This window comes from Sycon ciliatum, chromosome 6 (assembly GCF_964019385.1).
Source record: "Sycon ciliatum chromosome 6, ocSycCili1.1, whole genome shotgun sequence".
In the NCBI taxonomy this organism is placed as follows: Eukaryota; Metazoa; Porifera; class Calcarea; order Leucosolenida; family Sycettidae; genus Sycon; species Sycon ciliatum.
This window is the reverse complement of record NC_088648.1, coordinates 29,621,411-29,645,330: the sequence shown is the minus strand read 5'-3', so window position 1 is coordinate 29,645,330 and position 23,920 is coordinate 29,621,411. Positions and strand designations below refer to the sequence as shown.

Below are 23,920 nucleotides of genomic sequence, written 5' to 3'. Positions count from 1 at the left end.
GTTATTATGTGATGACATGTGCAGTGCATCGTACACAGCAAAGCAATCCAGTGTGAACAGTCACACTTGCCGTGCACATGTCCTACAGTACATGTACTGCTCCATGAAATCTGATCGAGTCACTCATGCAAGTTTGCGCCGCGGGCATTGCACAGCCCTAGATCTGCAAACACTGGGCTGCGAAGTGCGTGGTGCAGGGCGCAGACTTGACTCACACGATCGGATTTCATTGAGCAACACGGTACTCTTGACTGCATGAATCAGAAGCACTGCAGTACTGGTCTGTGGTGCATATACAGCAGTAGACCGTCTACAATAATTATAATCACTTCACCAGTCGACTTGAAGACCTACAGTACCGCCGGGCACCGAAGAACGACCAGGCTAGAATTTCACCAAGCACAGCATACCAATGTATACACGGTGACTCAACAGTGCATAGACTGTGTAATACATGAAAATAAGAACGGTCTAGGCTAGGACTAGGCTGACCCCCCCCCAGTTCTTTGGCCATAGACTGTACTGTACACACCACGAAATCCGACCCACGCGTCAAGAGTAGCGCCGAGTTTCCATTTCAATTACATCATGCACCACATGTTTTGATGCAGCATGATTATTCTGGCTGCATGCTGGTTTCGGAAAGCTCAATGCACACTCAAGTCAAGGTGGTCAGCAATGATCTTAAAATTGGCTAGGCACAAAATAAGATAGCTAACAGAGCAGAACGGGCCAAACACACCCACCAACATGATGTGCAGTGGCAAAGAATGGCGATGAGGATAATAGTGGCGGGGGCAACGCGGATAAGGACAAACGGCGGCAAGGATGATGGCAGCCAGGATAACGTGGATACTGTAGCAAGCACAAGTACATTGGTCTACACCCGATACACTGCTGGATTTACTGATAAGCCATTACAACGCACAATATCCTGCAGTGGCACAGCCACAGCTTAGGACTGAACACAACCAAACACAAGATATGAGCAGTGGAAGAAGAGAAAGAACACTCTAGTTTTGCACACTGGATATTGAATGCACAAAACGATAATACGGTACAGAAACTGCAATTTCTGATGCTACAGTGATACACGGGTAAACAGCGCGGAGACTGCATGCGGCGCAGGTGGAAATACTTCATGTTCATGCTACTAGTAGTCAGTAGTATTGATTCACAGGGCAGGATACTGATCTCTTGCTGTCACGGTCAGCTTGTTGCACTCTGCAGTCTCACCAGTACAGTGCCAGTAGTAGTCATGTTAGAATGTATCTAATCCACGTCATTCTTCACCGGGGTGCCATCCCAAGACAGGCACTATGGCAAGGGTTTACAGTCACACGGCGGAGGCACGGTTCTCCGCATAACACCGTCATGCTCACGGTTCAAACGCCTCCTCTTCGGCGTCGTAGCGCATCAGCTTGGTGTCGACGTTCATGCGCTGCAGGAACTCGGTCAGAGCGCAGCGAGGCTCGGGCATGAGGGCGTGCAGTTCCAGCAAGGCATCCTGGCCGGCCTGTCGCCACCGACCGATCAGCTCCGACAGTTCTTGCGGGTTGTGCTGTGCAATGACATCACACGAAAATAGAGAATGCAAGCTACAGTGCTGTGCAATGACATCACACGGAAATAGAGAATGCAAGCTACAGTGCTGATCAATGACATCATACGAAAATAGAGAATGCAAGCTACAGTGCTGTGCAATGACATCACACGGAAATAGAGAATGCAAGCTACAGTGCTGATCAATGACATCATACGAAAATAGAGAATGCAAGCTACAGTGCTGATCGATGACATCACACAGGAACGCAAACTACAGTGCTGATCAATGACATCAGATCAAACGAGTCAACGCCATGCCGGGTGCCGTTTAGCTCTAGACTGCTAGCTGAGCGGGGTACTATTGGCCAAAACGTTCCGCTTAGATCGGATGCTGATTGGCTGGAAGAATGGTTTCCAACTGTACCATTTACATGGGATAAAGAGTGGATAGAGATAATAGTAATAAAAGTCTCATCAATAAAGTGTGGAAAAAGAAGAAAAAATGTTTCCGCTCGGGTTCGAACCGAGGACCTTGTGCGTGTGAAGCACACGTGATAACCACTACACTACGGAAACTCACCATGCTGGAAGAAATGGACCAGAGCACTTCTTTCCAGCAGTCGAGACTCATTGTACACCTGTTTGTTGTACATTGTTAGTTTGTGTGTGTGTGGGGGGGGGGGGGGGGGATTCCATTTTTGTATTTTGTATACAGTATGTGGATTCTCCGCAGACCTAAGGCTAAATCGAGGGAATCTCTAATTACGTTGTGACTGTTGTCCAGAGAAAGTGATATTTACACTGGCACTCTGTGTGAAACTCTCCACTGCACAGCTGTGTGTGTGCGCTCGTGCGCGCGCAGCTGTGTGCTATGCGCTTACTTGCTCACCTTTGAACGGTACAGCTGCACGAGGCGTAGCTTGCGTAACTTCTCGCGGTCTGCTTCCAGCTGGGCAGTCAACTCCGAGTGCTGCGCTTCGACGGCGTCTTTCTCGCCGTGGTCCGTTCCTCCACACTGCTCATCCGAGACGACTGGAGTGGTGGTTGCTATGGTACTGCATGCGGATGGTGGTGTGAGTGAAGCCGGTGTGCCGGAGAGAGATGGTTGCGGAATGGGCGCTGCGGCACTGAGCGCTGTCTGACTCGTGTCCTGCGAAGACGAAGCCCATCCGGAATCGCCATCATCGCAGTCGACATCAGCACCTGTATGACTACGCTCGTCTCGCGATGTGACTGTGCTGGAGGCGGGTAAATCAGAACTAACCGTCGGTGGTGACAGTTGTTCGCCTACATCATGCCTCCTCACAAGACCCTCAGGATCAGCAGACAAGCTCTGAGGCGAGTCCGGGAGCGGTTGAAGCCCGAACGGCGGCGAAATCAAATCGGGATTGCCGAGCGGCGGGACGGGATCCGTGCTGCCGATGTGCTGCCGTCGATTGGCCGTCTTTGGTCGGCAGGGTGTCACTTGATCCGGTGTGAGTGTAGTCGGTGTGGTGTTGACTACGCAGTCTGATACAGAGCTGGTGTTTCCTTCAGAGAAGGTGGTGTTATCAGTATGCGGCTGGTGTGCATCAGTGTCGGTACGTGCCTTCTTGGCATTGTCCAGGACTGGAGACTAAATACAAGCGGGGCAAAAGAGGACACATGTAGAAGTTGAACTCGGATGATGAGCCAATTTAATTATGGTAAAAAAGGAGAAGGACAGAATGTTACGAGTTATGACTAACTGTCTACCATTGGAAGGTTGTTGGTTTGCGCCTTGGAGAAGTGTCGGAGCTAGGTGTCAGATCGCTGAATGTCTCAGTACTCCTTGTCAGTGATGTGCCATTTTGTCGCACTCGCTGAGTGTATAAGATCTGGTTACGTCGGTGGACAGTTAGTCATAACTCGTAACATTTTGTTCTTCTCCTTTTTTTACATATAGAAGTAAACATGTGGGTCGGGTACGCGGAGACACATGGATACCCACACGTAGACGCACACAAACACACAGACACACACTGCCCACCACCCCCACACACATACACACACGCGCATTCACGTGCACACACACACACACACATAAATTCCCATAGCCCACTGCACGACACGCCAAAGGAGCTGCTATGCAGCCATCTGTACACTATGCTCTGTGTGCGCATGTGTGTGTTCCCAGTATGCATACACATGTACACACTCTGTGGATGATGAAATAATGAAACTGCACAAAAAGGTTTGAAGCAGATCAAGTCATTGACACCCCCTCCCAGCTGTCTACAGTATTCCAAACCAACTACCACATAGTGCTCACCACAGGGGCGTAGCCAGGATTGTGGCTGAGGGGGGTGCTCACTGGAAGTGTGGGCCTGCGCCCGAAGTGCGCGAAAAATGGGGGGGTCCGGGGGCCGTCCCCCGGAAAATGTTTCGATATTGAGTGCCAAATCCTTCATTTTTGCATCTATTTCATTATTTTCCATTCCACCAATGATTTAATAAAAAGTCAGATAATCGTATGAAACGCACAGTACTTTGCTACAGAAGTTGGATGGTAAGAGATTGACAGGGTGTGGTTAGACCCAGAATATAATACACACAATTGTTGAAGTTCGTTCAATCCACGATTGAATACATGTAATCACCAGGACACTGCTGCACATTATACCAGCCAGGATAGGAAAATTTTATAATACAGGGGAAATCTTATTATACAGTTATTAGAGGTTACGTATGTCTGCCGACGAGTGCTCATGTTCAATCCGCCTCATGAGATTTGTAGCGGCTGGGGACCTTCATCCAGGATTGCATTGAAGCAGACCACAAGCATGGGGTGAAGGGCCAGGAAGGATTCCAGTGCATCAAGTCGCTGCACCCACCGTGTCCTGCAGAGATCCTTTACCTTGGATGTATCAGGTTCCTCGTCTGCATCATTCAAAGCGGCCTCGAGCGCTTTCTGGCGTTTCGGATGGGAGTCGAAGAAAACTGCTACTCGGGTGACGACGCCCATCATATTCTGCACCAAACGATCTTGCAGGGCCCCGTCGTGCAGCGCAGCGTCGTGTGGCGTCGATCTTGTCGACGTCGAGTCTCGATCGCGGGCGGGCGTAGATCCACAGCAGTACGAAAATGGTACCTGGAATTTTTGAGGGGGGTGCTTGGGCACCCAAAGCACCCCCCTGGCTACGCCACTGCACCAGATGCAGGGACAGGGGACAAGGGATGGGTACAGGGATATGGGGTGGGGGACAGGGATGGGGATAGGACATGGGGATAGGGGACAGAGGATGGGAGACGGGGATAGGGGAAGGGGGGACAGGGATGGGGATAGGGGACAGGGACAGGAGACGGAGGATAGGGATGGGAACATGGACAGGGGGGGGGGGGGGGGGGGGGGGCAGGGGATAGGCCTATAGGGCAGGTGATGGGGGATGGGAGACAGCGGGGAGGCAGACTAGTTGGCTCACCTGAAACGAGGAGCGTCGTCGTCGAGAACGTGCCAGTCTCTCCTTCAGTGCCGCACTCATGTTAGGTAACCATCAGGACCGCAATATATACACTCGGTGACTGCACCGGTACGTCAGTGTTAGGGCAATATACACACTCAGTGAAGCCACCAATACGTCAGCGTGAGAGCAACATAGTGATTACAGCCGCTTGGTGATCAGCGTGAGGGCAGTACAGCGGGCACACGCTTGGTGACCAGCGTCAGGACAATGCAGCGAGTACACACTTGATGACTACGCCTGTCCGATAGCGCAATCTGCACCACAGTGAAGAGAAAACCAAACAGAAGAAAATATTTCCGCATTCGTGTTCGCACACATTCGCGCCAGCATCTCTTTCGTCAGCCAGACCTAAGTCTTCCAAAGTTGCTGGCAACTGGTTGTACATTGTCACAGGCACCACAAGCCTGTGGTACACCGACAATGGCAAAGTGGAACAGTGGCACCTGAGAAGGTACTAGACCAAACTGTGCTCATTTTTACGTGTCCTCAATTTGTAGGTGTCCCCAGTCTGGAGGTTCAGGCGTGTGAATGCATGCACCTCGAAGGGACTGCCGTACAAACACACATGTGTTGGCATTACTAGCACTATGGTGTTGGTTGCTATGGCTACCGCGGATCTTATCAAGTAAGAATTTAGTTGAACAAACAAACACACTCCCTACATGTCAATTCTCTCTCTCTCTCTCTCTCTCTCTCTCTCTCTCTCTCTCTCTCTCTCTCTCTCTCTCTCTCTCTCTCTCTCTCTCTCTCTCTCTCTCTCTCTCTCTCTCTCTCTGTCTCTCTGTCTCTCTGTCTCTCTGTCTCTCTGTCTCTCTGTCTCTCTCTCTAGTCTGTAATCCCATTATATCTCAGTGGTGAATGCATGCTGCCATGGTTTAGTATCGCTGAGTCTCTATTCTGGACCACAGCACTGCTACAGTAACGTTATAGACATTAGGAATGGACGCCACGCTCAAAACGGAGGGCCGCTAGATAAGGATACAAAGCTGCCGCCTGCAATCTTTCCCGGAACTGCAACACACCGGCAGTTTTCTGGCTAGTCTCAGTGACGTCATCAGCAGAATGTGCCGGATAGGGCACACTGCTGGCTGGTTCACTTAGTTTGATTGGAATTACACAGCACACATACATGTACCAGGGTTCTAGCCAGGTTAAAATAATAGGGGAGGGGGCAGGGAAAACAGCTACCCCGTAATGCATTTTTTTCCATTTTCAAAATAACTGTCTTCCAATGCGAAATGGGCGAACACCTGACTTCACCCCAGGCAAATGTGCCTTTATGAACCCTCTAGTACTGACCATCGACTGCATTTGCGTTGAATGGCATGGAAAAAACCCAAAATCGGAAAATGAGTAGGGGGCGCGCAAACAGAGTAGGAGGGCGCTGTGCCCCCCCCCCCCCCCCCTACCCCCCTTTGGCTAGAACCCTGATGTACACATTATTATCTGATGTCAGTCGGTCTGTGAACAAACACATTGCAAACGGCCTCCCGCTCGGATGATGGCCATTCAAGTCAGCCGTGACCCAAACTGTAAGAACCCTGAAAAATATGCTGTGTTGAGAAAAGGTAGAGTTACTGAGTTACTGAGTTACTGTGTTACTGTGTTACTGTGTTACTGAGTTACTGAGTTACTGAGTTACTGTGTTACTGAGTTACTGAGTTACTGAGTTACTGTGTTACTGAGTTACTGAGTTACTGAGTTACTGAGTTACTGAGTTACTGTGTTACTGAGTTACTGAGTTACTGAGTTACTGTGTTACTGAGTTACTGTGTTACTGAGTTACTGTGTTACTGAGTTACTGTGTTACTGTGTTACTGAGTTACTGTGTTACTGTGTTACTGAGTTATTGTGTTACTGAGTTACTGTGTTACTGTGTTACTGTGTTACTGAGTTACTGTGTTACTGAGTTACTGAGTTACTGTGTTACTGTGTTACTGAGTTACTGAGTTACTGTGTTACTGAGTTACTGAGTTACTGTGTTACTGTGTTACTGAGTTACTGTGTTACTGAGTTACTGAGTTACTGAGTTAAATTCGCTAATAACGACTGCGGATAGAACGACAATTCGCTAATAACAACTGCGGATAGAACGACAATTCGCTAATAACGACTGCGGATAGAACGACAATTCGCTAATAACGACTGCGGATATAACGACAATTCGCTAATAACAACTGCGGATAGAACGACAATTCGCTAATAACGACTGCGGATAGAACGACAATTCGCTAATAACGACTGCGGATATAACGACAATTCGCTAATAACAACTGCGGATATAACGACAATTCGCTAATAACGACTGCGGATATAACGACAATTCGCTAATAACGACTGCGGATATAAGGACAATTCGCTAATAACAACTGCGGATATAACGACAATTCGCTAATAACGACTGCGGATATAACGACAATTCGCTAATAACGACTGCGGATATAACGACAATTCGCTAATAACGACTGCGGATATAACGACAATTCGCTAATAACAACTGCGGATATAACGACAATTCGCTAATAACGACTGCGGATATAACGACAATTCGCTAATAACGACTGCGGATATAACGACAATTCGCTAATAACGACTGCGGATATAACGACAATTCGCTAATAACGACTGCGGATATAACGACAATTCGCTAATAACGACTGCGGATATAACGACAATTCGCTAATAACAACTGCGGATAGAACGACAATTCGCTAATAACGACTGCGGATAGAACGACAATTCGCTAATAACGACTGCGGATATAACGACAATTCGCTAATAACAACTGCGGATATAACGACAATTCGCTAATAACGACTGCGGATATAACGACAATTCGCTAATAACGACTGCGGATATAACGACAATTCGCTAATAACAACTGCGGATATAACGACAATTCGCTAATAACGACTGCGGATATAACGACAATTCGCTAATAACGACTGCGGATATAACGACAATTCGCTAATAACAACTGCGGATATAACGACAATTCGCTAATAACGACTGCGGATATAACGACAATTCGCTAATAACGACTGCGGATATAACGACAATTCGCTAATAACGACTGCGGATATAACGACAATTCGCTAATAACAACTGCGGATATAACGACAATTCGCTAATAACGACTGAGGATATAACGACAATTCGCTAATAACGACTGCGGATAGAACGACAATTCGCTAATAACGACTGCGGATATAACGACAATTCGCTAATAACAACTGCGGATATAACGACAATTCGCTAATAACGACTGCGGATATAACGACAATTCGCTAATAACGACTGCGGATATAACGACAATTCGCTAATACTGTATAGCAGGAAATTTTCGGACGGAAATATTTTCGGACAAAGCCGAATTTCGACCTTTCGTACGGATTTTATTTTCGTACAGTGCTGCATGCTGAATGCACGTGTTCGCAAGCAGTACCCATGTACAGTGTACATAATTTCACATGAACAAATTTTAGTACGGAATTAATTTTAGTACAAAAGAGGCCGTGTACGAAATCGTACGAAAATAAATTCCGTCCGAAAATTTCCTGCTATACAGTAACAACTGCGGATATAACGACAATTCGCTAATAACGACTGCGGATATAACGACAATTCGCTAATAACGACTGCGGATATAACGACAATTCGCTAATAACGACTGCGGATATAACGACAATTCGCTAATAACAACTGCGGATATAACGACAATTCGCTAATAACGACTGCGGATATAACGACAATTCGCTAATAACGACTGCGGATATAACGACAATTCGCTAATAACAACTGCGGATATAACGACAATTCGCTAATAACGACTGCGGATATAACGACAATTCGCTAATAACGACTGCGGATATAACGACAATTCGCTAATAACAACTGCGGATAGAACGACAATTCGCTAATAACGACTGCGGATAGAACGACAATTCGCTAATAACGACTGCGGATATAACGACAATTCGCTAATAACAACTGCGGATATAACGACAATTCGCTAATAACGACTGCGGATATAACGACAATTCGCTAATAACGACTGCGGATATAACGACAATTCGCTAATAACAACTGCGGATATAACGACAATTCGCTAATAACGACTGCGGATATAACGACAATTCGCTAATAACGACTGCGGATATAACGACAATTCGCTAATAACAACTGCGGATATAACGACAATTCGCTAATAACGACTGCGGATCTAACGACAATTCGCTAATAACGACTGCGGATATAACGACAATTCGCTAATAACGACTGCGGATATAACGACAATTCGCTAATAACAACTGCGGATATAACGACAATTCGCTAATAACGACTGCGGATATAACGACAATTCGCTAATAACGACTGCGGATATAACGACAATTCGCTAATAACGACTGCGGATATAACGACAATTCGCTAATAACGACTGCGGATATAACGACAATTCGCGAATAACGACTGCGGATATAACGACAATTCGCGAATAACGACTGCGGATATAACGACAATTCGTGAATAACGACTGCGGATATAACGACAATTCGTGAATAACGACAGAATTTCCATGCCCAGAGCAAAGTCCCATCTAGCTGTAATGCATAATATAATGAGACTTCGGGTACAAGGACACTTATTTTATTTATTTATTTATTTATGCACCTCGTAGCATGTCAAGACAGCCAATTGAATTGAGGAGAGGGTGAGACCAACCACGGAAGGAGAGAAGAGAAAAGAAAAGAAAAGAAAAGCACGTACACAAAAGGGGTAAGGATTAGCAAGTTACAAAGCAATGGGATGCCCAGCGAGCTATACAGCGGAAGTGGTGTGACTGTGATTTTGTTTACTGGAGGATACTGAAGTGCTGTCTGACGAGGGTACGGAATTTGGGCATATCTGGCGCTTGCTTAACACTGGGAGGCAGTTGGAGCCACGTGGAGTAGGAGGAAAAGAAAGGGGGATTTACGAATAGGGCAGACCTAGCTTCGCGAATAAGGACACTTTTCTGATGCCCCGCCGAGTGTCGTTATACGCAAAGTTGACTGTATACACGGCAGGGGCTGAATACTTCACAGGGATGAATTTATTGTCATATTTTTGCATAGCAGTTTCTGCTATACAAAATCACAATAAATGTGTAGCAAATAATCGACGTGGAGACAACAATTCTATAATAGCTATAAAGAGAACAAATTCTGCTGTCATCGCCACACTACAACAAAGTCATGAAGGTTTACCAAAATCGATTTTCTTGTCACAATCATCAGTGGAAAGCCGTGACTGAAGAGTAACCATGCTGAATCAATGATTAATATACATTCAATAATGTGTTACGAGAACAAAACAAAGTGCTAAAATAGAATGAGGGAAGGTGAGACAATAGAAGTGAAGTGAGAGCTAAGTGCAACAGGGGTGAGGAACTAATTACAACGCTAGAACTGTGTATTGAGACAAACAATCATGCTGTGCACCTACGAAAACAATCTTAACGCAACTACATGTTTTTAGTTTTTCTGTTCTTTGTCGTGCACGGTACGCTAGTCAGTTGAAAGTACTTGAGGCTGTTTGTATTCGTTTGCATAAGCCTGATCTTTGTAAGCAGAAGAAACATGTAGTTGCGTTAAAATTGTTTTCGTAGGTGCACAGCATGATTGTTTGTCTCAATACACAGTTCTAGCGTTGTAATTAGTTCCTCACCCCTGTTGCACTTAGCTCTCACTTCACTTCTATTGTCTCACCTTCCCTCATTCTATTTTAGCACTTTGTTTTGTTCTCGTAACACATTATTGAATGTATATTAATCATTGATTCAGCATGGTTACTCTTCAGTCACGGCTTTCCACTGATGATTGTGACAAGAAAATCGATTTTGGTAAACCTTCATGACTTTGTTGTAGGGTGGCGATGACAGCAGAATTTGTTCTCTTTATAGCTATTATAAAATTGTTGTCTCCACGTCGATTATTTACATATTTTAAACGGAGATACTCTAGGAGTCAGGTTGAAATCCTGAATGATGTTCTGCGCAAACGCTACGTAGCTAGAAACATTTCACATAATATTATCTTCTTGAAGCGCTGTAAGGAAAATGGCGTGTGCCCTACTTCCATCCAGAAGCGGGTGCACAAAGCCCGTGCATATCACTCATTAGCAATAGAAAGAGTATTCCTCAAAGACGACATTGCGCGCTCTACTGACACATTGTGTTCTGTTAAGTCTCAATTTAAACGTCTGTATAGTTCGGCTCGTTCGTTCCTTTCCTATCACGACTACCTCAGATTCAGTACACTCCTGACGAGTTGGAAGATGAGACGGAGGACGAGGTTGCGGTTGGTGGAGACGAGGAATCGGATGGTGATTGTGATCGTAAGAAGTCTGCCGTTTTTCTTCATCTGTTGTCTCACCCTAAGTGTCTGCAGGTGTATGATGATTTTAGTTTTTCTGTTCTTTGTCGTGCACGGTACGCTAGTCAGTTGAAAGTACTTGAGGCTGTTTGTATTTGTTTGCATAAGCCTGATCTTTGTAAGCAGAAGAAACATGTAGTTGCGTTAAGATTGTTTTCGCAGGTGCACAGCATGATTGTCTCAATACACAGTTCTAGCGTTGTAATTAGTTCCTCACCCCTGTTGCACTTAGCTCTCACTTCACTTCTATTGTCTCACCTTCCCTCATTCTATTTTAGCACTTTGTTTTGTTCTCGTAACACATTATTGAATGTATATTAATCATTGATTCAGCATGGTTACTCTTCAGTCACGGCTTTCCACTGATGATTGTGACAAGAAAATCGATTTTGGTAAACCTTCATGACTTTGTTGTAGGGTGGCGATGACAGCAGAATTTTTTCTCTTTATAGCTATTATAAAATGTGTAGCAGTCTTTTATTTTGATTAAAAATTTTCTTTGAAGGTTGGGTGTTTACCACATTGTCCTTCTTGAGAGTGATGCCTTAAAGCCCATTTGCAAAAAAAACCACTGAATCATACATGTGCACGCAGATTGAGAGTGCCTGCTAGGCCCAGACAGATCCTGCCGGCAATTCTTTCGGCAAAATATCGAAGAATTGAAAAAATTGCCGGCAAAATCGGAGCAAAATATCGAGATGTTGGGTAAAATCAATGCCTGATACTTGGATTTCCTTGGTTCAGCAGGATACACTGCCCAGGACAAGATCATGCCACCGAAATATCACTGGGATTCACTGTGGATCCACAGGATTTTGGAAGAACTCAGGGACACGTGCGTGGAAATCCGTGTTGAGAAACCGACCCTGCGATTTTATGAAACGTTGTACGGGATTGTACGGGAATTGGATAAAATTACACGTTTTTCCGGAGCAAAATGGAGCAAAATATCGAGATTCTTGTGCCAGGCTTGGCAAAATATCGTAGATTTCGCAGCAACATTTTGCGGCAAAATATCGAGGCGAGCGGAGCAGAATCTGTCTGGGCCTAGTGCCTGCAAGACATACACCGCACTGTATGCATGTTACATGCCTGCACAGGCTACGTATGGATATACTGTATGTATTCGCAATTTTCTGCGAGTCACGGTGACTTTTGCGTAGCAGTAGATCGATTTTGCATCGCAAACTGCGATGCGATACAGGATAAATTCATCCATGCTTCAGTCTTCACTTTGCACAGTCAGTGGAGCTGGGTGCGATTGCTTGCTCAATGCAGGGGCCATGTGGTCTGGTTGAGTAGCGTGGCCCTAGCGCCCTGGCCTTGCAGGGGGGTTTCCCGTGCTGGCACCCCCGAAAATGCGCCATGTGCGTTTTGGCTTATCCCCACGCCACGTGACTACAGTGTACAGTATTACCGAGCTATGTAACCAGGTAACGCGCTAGCGTTACTTTACGGTGCTTGTGAGCGTGCACTCGCGCGGAGCAGCGCGTAAGTCTACGCGTCTGGTCGATCGGTCACGAAGTTTCAAATCACGAAGATGCAGCTTCGCAGAAAAAATGTTTCGAGAAATGTGCCATTTTTGTGGAAGACAAGCTAGCTGGCCGGGTCAGCCGCGCGAGGCGTTGGTTCATAAACAACTCGCCAGTCCAGGACAGCTCGACAGGCGGTTTCGACATCCTCGTTTGGCCGATCCTCTCCGGCTCCGCTCGTTTTGCTTCACACCCCCAGTAGTACACAGCTCTGAGCCTCAGCGGATGTTTGTAGTTTCCACATCATTTTCAGAGTGTCACTTTCGAAGTTTCAGTGTAGTTTCGTGTTTTGCCAACGAAGTGAAGTCCGAGGCTGTTGGCTAGTGCAGGTGAAGTTCAAGTTAGCTCAAGTCTCTCGTACAACGGACCGTGGGTCAACCAACATACCGCGATACTGCCAGCCTGTGACGACAATAGCTCTGTGCTCCCCTGAAGCCACGGCCTGCCTGGGTCCGACCGTCGCCCCTGCTTCGGCTGCTGCTGCTGCTGGTTTGTTGAATTCGTGAACCTGTTGCTGTCACAGTCAGCTGCTTAGGACAAGAAATGGTGGTCCTCATAACTGCCCCGTCGTAGCTGAGAGGAGTGAGGGACAGCTGCGCGAGTCGTTCAAGGCGCTCAACCGACGGAGATTCCCCTGACGAGAAGCTACATACCTGTACGTAGTTTGAAGTACAGTGCATTAGTACATTGTACAGACTCAACCCCGCGGCACGGTGCGGTGCAGTGGAACTACATTTGAACAGATCTACACCGGCAGGTTACGGCATCAGTGGTCACACACCACACACACGCACACACACGCACGCGCACACACACACACACACACACACACACACACACACGCACACATACGCACACACGATGGGTAGTCACACTGGTGCTGGCTTGAAGAGCAGATATCGTCGCCGCGGCCACCATGCCGTGTGTGTTACACGCACCACTCTCCACCTGCTGTTGATCTTCACGACGCTACTCATCCTGGCGACTCTCATGTACGAGTACTTCCCGAGGGCGAAACGAGGTGTGAGAATGCCGAGACGGTCTACTGCAGTCCACGGCGCTCACCGCAAGCCAGGAAAACCTGCGGAGAAATTGCTCCAGGCGCACATCGAGAGGATATTTGCAACTCACACGGCAGAGCCACCAGGTCTGGTTGAAAACTTGCAGCAATTCAAGCGGCTGGGAACGCACGGTAAAAGTCGTGTACGTGTTAAGCTGCGCGGTGATGATCGCGAACACCAAGTTGCCGACGAGTCATCATCCAACCTGACGTCAGTACCTGCACACGGGGCAGTGGTGGCCAGAGCGAAGCGGAATCGGTCGAGGCTGGCCGTGTAGCCGGCGCCGCCGGGGAAGTGGATTGGCGTGTGTTGAATAAATCAGCACTGACACAGACTAGACGTGTACTTGTACATCAAACCCGGGCATACACGTAGTGTGTACAGGTCAGGGAGACATTGCGGCATTGCTGGGCACAGGTGCCGCCGCTGTGCTGTTCGTAACTTATTATGCTCGATTACAGGCGTGCTATTTATTTCTTCACAACACACTCACACCATGTGCTAGGCTGCTACACTCTATTTAGGATCAAAACTCTTTTCAATTGCAAACTTATTTTTTAGTTATTTTTTTTTTTACAGAACGGTTCATAAGTTATAGCCCTGATGTCGCTGCTGTGGTGTGGTGTTGTGCAGCCCGGAGTGCACGTCTTTTTTTCTGAGCAGATGCGTCGGTAGTCTGCGTGCCCGTGTGATGAAGGGTGTTGGAATAGGCTTTCAGGGTGCTGCGTGCAGTGTTGACTCTCACTGTGTGCACGTGCAATATGGTGTGATACATGTACGGCGATTGTACGCCATTAGTACATCACTCGAAAGCACACACAACACACGAATCGTGAGCTGTCACAGGAGAGGAACAACTTCCGCAGGAGAGGATCCGATCCCAAATTTCGGTGAGGTAGCGGATTGGGATTCTCCGCCACGGCGGAAGTTAGTTCCGCTAGTCGCAATATCCATGGTGATACACAATGTTGCGACACCGCCGCCGTGGAGTCCCAGATTTCAAAAAAGCACGCGGGACTGAACCCTAACTTATAACGGAACTTCCAGCTCTATCTATGATTACAGCTATTGTGAAAAATGTAACAAAAGGCTTTCTAAAAGTTAGACCAACTTTGACACCGAGCCGATATTAAAAAAATGCTGTTTTGTTCACAAGACGAGACAAGTTCCCTACTTCATGCATAACTAGTAACTACAGTGTACTGCAGTGCTGCTCAATGAAATCCAGTCGCGTCCGAGTCACGTTTGCGTCTTGCATCATTTCGCAGCCCAGTGTTAGCAGGTCTTGGGCTGTGCAACGCCCGGCGAGTACTCGAGCGACACGACGACTGGATTTCATTGATCAGTACTGTAGTGCATGATCAAGTACACATTTTCAATGATGAAACTGTGTGGAATGCATACAGTAAAACCGGTCAAGGCGACCACCTGTCCCAGAAGACCACTGCAACCAGGACCCAAGGATGCTATTTCCAGTCAAATGACCCTGGATAAGGAGACCACCTGGTAACAGAGACCGTGTTCTGAAGGTCCCTTGAGCGGCCGTCTTAGACAGCTTTCACTGTATATTATTATTATGGGCCCTATAGCCTATACTACAAGCACATCTGTGACTCTATCATTATTCGAACATTTCCCCTATCCGAACCCCTTCTGAAAGGCGTCTGCCACCAGGGGTTCCGGAAATCGATGCTCTACTCTATACACGTCGTGTTTTCTTTACGCAAAGCCAGCGTTGGGATGGGGTGGACACACACACACACACACACACACACACACACGCAGACATATGCACACACATGATTTCCTTTTCTCAAATCAGATCACAGCAGACGTGAGAACTTCAGACCACTTGCTGCTAATACTAGTACAGTCGTCCCTCTCTAATCCGGCACTTTATAATCCAGCACCCTCGATAAACCAGCACAATTTTCAGTAGCCAAAATGTCCTCTTTATGCACATTGCAGCAGTAAATCAGATTTGTTAATCCAGCACCCTCCCTAATCCAGCAGATTTTCGTGGCACAAATGGTGCCGGATTATAGAGGGACCACTGTAATAGTCTACTGTACACATCTGATGTCCTACTCACTTTTAGGTTATCACAAAATTAGTACACTGCACATTTACTTGGGGAAGACTGACTTGATGTAAACCTACATGCATGCAGCACTCACCTCTCCGCCTAGTCTGAAATTTCCAACTCGGCTTCTCCCTGTATTGGAGCTGCTTCGTCTGTTCGATTTGAGAGATTAGATCAAGCTCAATAGGCGAGATCGGACTCTGGCTTCATCACGAGCAAAAGTGAAATACATGAACATTCGCGTCAAGATTTGACAGAGAACAACAAGAATGCCTCTTTCGTTTTTCAAATCTCCCGGCCCGACTTGTCTGTCCACGTTTTTTGTATCATCCTTTCGTATCTCTGACGTAATTCCAAAGGAAGCGACGTCACGTGCACATGAAAGGTGAAGGTTCATCCCTCTTGTACATTTTTGTGATCTGCTTGCATACACGATCGTTTGACTTCGTTCTCTCAGTTCTGCCCAGGACATTTTGGTTTGTGAGTCGAATCTCTCCCGTTCTGACCCTTGTAGTGAGGGAAACTTAGGGAAACTTACTGCTTGTGAGTAGATAAGGAGCTGTAGTACGCCATGTCTGGAGAGATCAGGTTCGATGGACGCGTCGCGCTCGTCACAGGCGCGGGTCAAGGTAGGGCTGGTGTACGAAGTATTCGTATCTTTGAGAGAAGTCGTTTTTTTACTGTGGGCGGTGCTGGGGTGTGTGTGCTCCTACGACTGGCTGAATGGCTGTACTAGTATGCATTACACCGTGGACTAGTGTGTCGAATCGTTGAGCAGTGCGTGTACATGTTGAGAATTTCGTTCTCAAAACTCAACGCTTGACTTGTGCAGACCGATTTCAGTGGGAGTTGGGTTGATCTCACAACCGTTCCACACTTGCTGCAGTACACTTTAGCGTACAGTCTGTGCCTTATGGTAAACGGAGAAGACAACAAAATCAGAAGTCTTATGCTCACCTTGATGACGCTGCACATAGGTGCCTTGTGTAGCGGGCTGGCAGAGGTCTCTCATGGCGTACATACAGGAAAGCATGAACCATCAACACGAACGACGCGCAGAAAATGCTGCAGCGAAGAGTAATGTACACTGCACGTGTACTACTGCATGTATTTTTCCATACACCTTGGATTGAGTGGGTGCTTCCTGGCCATCAGTGAGACGAGTGTAGCACAATGACGTCATCTACCGGTGTATGCCACGCGTGCCAAACAGTGTTGGTTTCGTCTGTATCGCTGTACACGTGTGCCGAACCAAGTAATGTGTGGGGGGGGGGGGGGGGGGGCTGACATGCTTGCGGCGAGCATGCACTTAATCGGAAACCTCTTTTACAGAGTTGATTGGACAGATTTTCCTGCATGTGCACGGTGCATGCCATACACAGCTTCCATTATCACTGTTCGACCAAGAGCAAACCCAGTGCATGTACAATGACTGTACATTGTCGTGTACTATGTGTAGTGGTATGTGTCTGCCAAACAAGATACGCCACATAACAGTGTTGTCCATTGTCGTTGTGGTCACTTGTGACTGCACAGTGAAATCTCTGGTACAATATAAAACATGTTATTTTCGGTGTAACTTTAATTTCGATGATTACGGTAGACAAAAAGCAGGCACCTAAATTTAAATTACATCAAAAGGCACTAGAGCATGCACTGTATGTGGCGGGAACGCTGGTCGCCTAAGCCTAATTCTACATTACAACTGAAACCTGGCAGGTCCCTGGCACCGAAATTTTAATTCACCTAAAATGACATGTTTTACAGTACTTTGAAGTAGTTGTACCTGGCTCCTCGCCTGACAAGTAATTAACACCACCAAGGGTACTAGCGGATAGATGTCGTGACTATGCTCTATGCGATTTGCTGGCTGCACGCTATGACATACGTGGCATGTGCGTGTGTGTTTGTGCGACTCCCATCCCTGGTAGCACCGGTATGGCAGCAACTACCGGTACTGTGCTAGAACTGCTTGTTGTGGGATGTTGATGCATGTTGTCAAGAGTGTGTACTGTAGGACATGTTATTATCACGAGGCGCAAATTTAACGATTGTCCAATATCCATAGGTTACCGAGAACATACGATAACGATCTTACAGTCTGCATTCAAATCCGCACATATTACGTATGTGGCCTTACAGCCTCAACAGGACTTATTATAACGAAGAAATATCACCCGTTAAAACGTTAGATTTGCTTCCTCGTTATAATTATTTACATGTTTTACAGTAACTCAGATCTCCGAGCTGCCTTCGGTACGTAGTGAAATGACGAACAAGCCGACTGGATTTGAGAGCTCCTACGGTGCGGGAGCAAACATTTGACGCAGAATACGGCAGGTTCCTGTTCGCGGCGTATCACGTACAGCATGATCCAAAGTCTCAGAGAAAACGTACTTAGCATCTGGAAACCGTAGCAGATCAGCTGCCTGAGCTGATTCCCCAGTTCTTGTCTGAGTGATAATGTGAGGAGTGCGCCTCGCCAGACCAGAGATTATGATGTAATGTGCAAAGCTGATACTCTTGCTAGTACATGTACCGTAAAGTATCGTTGATCCGCCCCCTCTCTAATTCCCGTCCCCTGTCGATTTTCTACCTGTGAAGCGACTTTGGCGTATACAACGAAAATACGATGTTGAACCACCGCATGCACTGCTGTACACAATACTTGCCAATCCAGGATGAAAATGTGCACAATCCAGCACATCGAGTCTTCTACGTTGTTGTACATCGTACTGCACTTGACAGCCTTGATCTAATTCCCATCCCCTGCCGAAAACCCAGCTGGGAAGCGACATGGCGTGGGGGCGGATCAACGGTACTACAGTAGTACTTTACGGTACTGTACTGAGGACAGTGAGGTATGGACTCTTGAAGACTTGATGTTCTAAGGCCCAACACTGCCAGTATTCATCAGAGCTCCCATATGGTCTAGTGGTTAGGATTCGGCGCTCTCACCGCCGCGGCCCGGGTTCGATTCCCGGTGTGGGAACATTACTTTTTTTCTTCTCTTTTTTCATGTATAAACTTGATGGGAAGTACATCCCTCTCTGTACAACGGACATCAGGTAACCAAACATATCTTTCCTATTTTTTTGGCTTTTTTCTGACTGCTAAATTCATTCCTACTTGCGCGAGCACCTGTGGAACTGAGCAAATTAATTGTCCCATATGTGGAGGTATCCTGTCAGCATGCTTTCTTCTTCTTTTCCTTTCCTTCTTTTTCCATCCTCTTTGTCGGTTGTTCTGTTTGCCATGGCTGGCTCTCACCCTTCATCTCAACTCAAATATTGGCAGTCATTTGACGTGCCAAGAGAAGTTATCTAATTCTAAAAATTAATAATGAAAAAATTACCTATAATGGAAGTTTCACTCCACATGTAAATGTGCTCATACTCGGTTCTTATGTGCTTGTGTGACTTTATTGTTTTGTGTGTGTGTGTGTGTGTGTGTGCACTACTAGGTCTGGGCCGTGCCTACGCCATTCTGCTGGCTTCACGCGGAGCGGCAGTAGTCGGTAAGTCTCTCTCCCACAATCCAGCCTACCGTTTTTCAATTAAGACTACAGTGTGAGCTCTATGAAATCCAACCCCAAGTGCATATTTGACGCCCCAAAGTGCTTATTTGATGCCCCAAGTGCATATTTGATGCCCCCAAGTGCTTATTTGACGCCCCAAAGTGCTTATTTGATGCCCCAAGTGCATATTTGATGCCCCCAAGTGCTTATTTGACGCCCCAAATGCATATTTGACGTCCCATGTGCATATTTGACGCCCTTCACTTGCACTGTCCCTGGTGCCCCGGAAGTGGTACAAATGCTGCTAGACGTACACAATGCAGTGAATACAGTCAATACACGTACAGGGATGTAATGGAAACTGGTCCAGAGTGCCAGTTTTGCACACTGGGTCGGATTTCGGTGAGCGCAACTGTAGAGTTCACATGTCCTGGGCACACAGTTGGCAAGAACACTAAACTGGCTTACTTGTGAGGTGGGTTTGACCAAAAGAAGAGAAAAAAACAACTTTCAGAGCATATTCAAGCACCGTGCCAAGTCACAGATTCTTGCCAGAGAGGCCTTGCCATCAACAAGGAAACCGATAGGAGACATTGAGATCCAGAATGCCCCCCCCCCCCCCCCCCCCCCCCCGTCTGCACACTAGTGACAGTCATGACAGCAATCTGTCCCCTTGCTGTTTGACCACTTCTAGTAATATCAAGAGTGTTATTATAACCCCCCCAAGAGTGTGCAACTCTGCATATGGGGTCTCCGACGGCGAAAACTCACATCACGTGTCTCAGATACCTTTGTACTACGTACAAACGTAGGATAGCGTGCGCGCAATCCGAACATCTGCCGTGATCATGCTGGGGATTTGCATACGCGCAGTGAGTTTCGGTCAGAGAGTGCTTTTTTTAGTACTCCGCTGCTCGCTAAAAACGGGCTGGAAACGTACAACTGCGACACTGCACCACGTGATGTGAGTTTTCGCCGTCGGCGTACCCCATAGAAAGGGTATCAGGAGTTGCACACTCTTGGGGGGTAATATACTCTTGGTAATATCCATGAACTTACCGAAGAGTTTACGCTGATGCTGTGTCAGAGCGATACCGTAGAATCCCGCGGATAAGCTCACCAGCGTATAAGCCCATGATCGCGCATAACCCCAGGCCAAGTTCGAACATCGCGAAGCTTCGTCGTACAAGCCCATGGGCCTAGGTCGCACCATGTACGTACAGTCAACTTCGCTTATAACGACACTCGGCGGGGCATCAGAAAAGTGTCCTTATTCACGAAGTGTCGTTATACCCGAAGTCTCATTATATGTGTCACAGTTGGATGGGACCTTGCTCTGGGCATGAAAATTCTGTCGTAATTCGCGAATTGTCGTTATATCCGCAGTCGTTATTAGCGAAGTTGACTGTAGTACCAAGAGTACATAACCATACTCTTGGTAGTACGTGTAGGATTTTTTGTACATTTCAGCACAATCATCGGTTGTTTTTGGTTTGCACAGTGGTTTTCAGCAATGTACTTCTCACTTCCTTGATACTTTTCAATAGCACAATTTTGGTGTCGGCGTATAAGCCCATGCCCTCATATCAGCCCATGTTCTTGTATAAGCCCACCGAAATGTCCTTGTGAAACAGATAAGCCTATGTAATGCGCTTATCCGCGGGGTTCTGCGGTATGCTAGTGGAGAGGGTTGGCTCTGATCTGCTGCTTTTCATACTGCCATATTACTGGGCTTCTCAACATTTGGTACCGGATCTCCTTTCTCATGAACTGTGTCTCCCATATGGTCTAGTGGTTAGGATTCGGCGCTCTCACCGCCGCGGCCCGGGTTCGATTCCCGGTGTGGGAACATTTCTTTTTTTCTTCTTTCGTGTTTTTGTGACAGCGCCATCAAAATGCATGTTCCGGAGTCGAGTGAACACATATACATGTACTTGTCATTGAAATGATTTTTTTAAATGTTTTGTTTTGTTCTTCTAGTGAATGACCTTGGTGGTGGTGCTCAAGGAGGTGATGGTGGCTCTTCTCGCCCCGCTGATATAGTTGTCGAGGCGATTCGCGCTGCAGGCGGGAAAGCAGTCGCTAACTATGGTGAGCCGATGCTGTGTGTGTGTGCGTGCGTATGCGTGTGTGTGTGTGTGTGTGTGTGTGTGTGTGTGCGTGTGTCTGACTCTGTGCGTCTGTGTTTCTGTTTATCTACAACCATCTGTCTGTTTTTCTGTCTGTTCGTCTACGATTGTCTGTCTCTCTATGCATCTGTCTGTTTTTCTGCACATCAGTGTGTCTTCCTGGCTGGCTGCCTGGCTGGCTGCCTGGCTGTCTTTATACTGTGATGTTTTTTGTTTGTGTGAACTGAAATTCTCCCCCCTACATTTTCTGCTTATGCAGTATTCTCCTAATGACTCGGTGTTTGTGTGTGCGCGCGCGCGCGTGTGTGTGTGTGTGTGTGTGCGTGTGTGTGCGTGTGTGTGTTCTTGTATGTTCTTATTTTGTGTTTGTGCATGTGTTCAGATTCAGTGGAAGAGGGAGAGAAGCTGGTCAAGACTGCGCTGGATGCTTTTGGCAGAATCGGTGAGGGTCACTTTGATTCCATTTCCATACCCCCCCCCCCCCCCCCCCCCCCCTGCAGTTATTGCTTTTACTGATTGTGCTGTGTACACACAGCATTCCTTGGTTGCATGGCACGCAACATGCGTAATCGGATTACTGGGAGATCCTCTGGACTTGCTATAGGCCCAGTCCCTAGTAGTCAGTATGGTCATGCATGCCATGATGTGACTGGTAATCCCCTCACCTACATCAACCATGCTTGTTATTCTGTGATGTGAGCGACAGCGGTGACAGTGGTCATGACGGTCGGTGTTCACTGGCCAACAGCTCAGCTCATGCTGCGACGACTCTAGACGAGAAGGCAGAAATGCCCGTGTATCTGGTGAAGTTATATAAAACCAAAAAAGCAATCTGCTTAGCAGTACGTGTACATGTATTTTGACTCTTGTGTGCGGCCTCATTGGGTTACAGCTTCTGAGCGATGCTTTCAGTTTGAGTCTGTGTATTGTCTGTACCCGTGTGTTGAAGCTCTTTTGTTTGTTTGCTTGCTGTCTCTGTTATTCTTGTTTTGCTTGTAGATATTGTGGTGAATAATGCTGGGTAAGTGTCAGCTGGTGACGTGTGATGTGTGACGAGTGAATATTGTACACCAGCCCTACAGAGGCAACAGAAATGTGGAGTCAAAAGTAGTAATCTTGCGCCAGCTTTCTACTTGTACTTGTCAGTCGTGTGTGACATCATCACTTTCAAGCCCTGTTGGTGCATGGTGCTGGTTATCCGACACAGCTCCTTTTAGCGCTGACCATATTTGGGTGTTGTCTTGTTTGTGTTTGCTGTGCTTAGAATTCTGCGTGACAAGTCTTTCCTGCGTATCACAAAGGAAGATTTCGGTAAGTGACTTGTCTCGATAGTCGCGTCGTCCGGTTGAGCGGGGAAACTGGTGGAATCCGGCTTCGTTGCTTCAAGTCGTAACAATATTTATTGTTCATTGCAAGATTTAAAACTCTGGTGCTGAGCCAATAGTATTTATGTATTAGAGAAATGTCGAATGTCTCAGTACTCCTGTCAGTTTTGTGCCTCGTTGTCACACTATCTGACAGTATATTATCTCGTTACCTTGCTGGACTGTTAGTCATAACTCCTAAACTACTGGTCCTTTCTCTTTACATTGCAAGACATGAGCACTTTCTTTGACTTTTGGTAAGTCCTACCTTTCCCACGCAGTTTAGTGAAGTGGACTGTTATAACACAGGGGCGTCGGTGCGGAAGGTCCGGCCAAAGCCGCACCAAAAATTTATCTTGTTACTTTTGAAGCAGTGAAATATGGGCTATTTTGGCCCAATTTCCCTAAAATTGTCCGGGAGGGGAGGGGGGGGGGGGGGGGGAACCTCCGGACCCCCGCCTACTCATGCGGCCGCACCAATGTCGAATACCTTCCGGCGCCCCTGTGCCGTTACAACATAATAGGTTGAATTCTGCTGCATGTTCTGGAAGTTCCTAAGAGTGTATATGTACACCTGGTTGTGTTCTGTGCAGATATCATTCAGCGTGTGCACTTGCGTGGTTCCTTCCTTGTCACACAGGCCGCGTTCCCTCACATGAAGAAGAACGGTTTTGGTCGGTACGTTCCAGTGGCTGTTGCTACCTGTCTGGACCAGTGGCGCTCTCTTATGGTCTCTCTCTCACTCTCTCTCTCTCACTCCCTCTCTCTCTCTCTCTCTCTCTCTCTCTCTCTCT

The 23,920-nt window shown here is 47.0% G+C and overlaps 2 protein-coding genes and 3 non-coding genes across 6 annotated transcripts in view; 3 read left to right on the top strand and 2 right to left on the bottom strand.

Moving 5' to 3' along the window:
• Positions 1 to 636: 636 nt before the first annotated feature.
• Positions 637 to 16,423, bottom strand: LOC135819855 (swi5-dependent recombination DNA repair protein 1 homolog). The gene is made up of 4 exons (XM_065333137.1): positions 16,211 to 16,423; positions 4,986 to 5,281; positions 2,435 to 3,160; positions 637 to 1,561 (listed from the first exon to the last, which is right to left on the bottom strand). Exons 2-4 carry the CDS (start codon positions 5,043 to 5,045, stop codon positions 1,379 to 1,381), a joined length of 969 nt encoding a protein of 322 aa, XP_065189209.1. The 5' UTR covers positions 5,046 to 5,281; positions 16,211 to 16,423; the 3' UTR covers positions 637 to 1,378.
• On the bottom strand, positions 2,049 to 2,121 carry Trnav-cac (transfer RNA valine (anticodon CAC)). Its single transcript has one exon. It is a non-coding gene; the product is annotated as a tRNA-Val (tRNA).
• A 223-nt stretch (positions 16,424 to 16,646) lies between the features above and the next one.
• LOC135819854 (peroxisomal multifunctional enzyme type 2-like) overlaps positions 16,647 to 23,920 on the top strand; it is a 19,306-nt gene continuing 12,032 nt past the window's right edge. For both annotated transcript variants that reach the window (XM_065333136.1, XM_065333135.1), the window contains exons 1-7: positions 16,647 to 16,745; positions 19,580 to 19,633; positions 21,614 to 21,724; positions 22,145 to 22,204; positions 22,762 to 22,783; positions 23,027 to 23,073; positions 23,720 to 23,804. In XM_065333136.1, coding sequence (XP_065189208.1) covers positions 16,688 to 16,745; positions 19,580 to 19,633; positions 21,614 to 21,724; positions 22,145 to 22,204; positions 22,762 to 22,783; positions 23,027 to 23,073; positions 23,720 to 23,804 — 437 coding nt within the window. In that variant the 5' untranslated portion in view covers positions 16,647 to 16,687. The remainder of the gene's footprint in view (positions 16,746 to 19,579; positions 19,634 to 21,613; positions 21,725 to 22,144; positions 22,205 to 22,761; positions 22,784 to 23,026; positions 23,074 to 23,719; positions 23,805 to 23,920) is intronic.
• Trnae-cuc (transfer RNA glutamic acid (anticodon CUC)) lies at positions 19,037 to 19,108 on the top strand. The gene has a single exon. It is a non-coding gene; the product is annotated as a tRNA-Glu (tRNA).
• On the top strand, positions 21,411 to 21,482 carry Trnae-cuc (transfer RNA glutamic acid (anticodon CUC)). Its single transcript has one exon. It is a non-coding gene; the product is annotated as a tRNA-Glu (tRNA).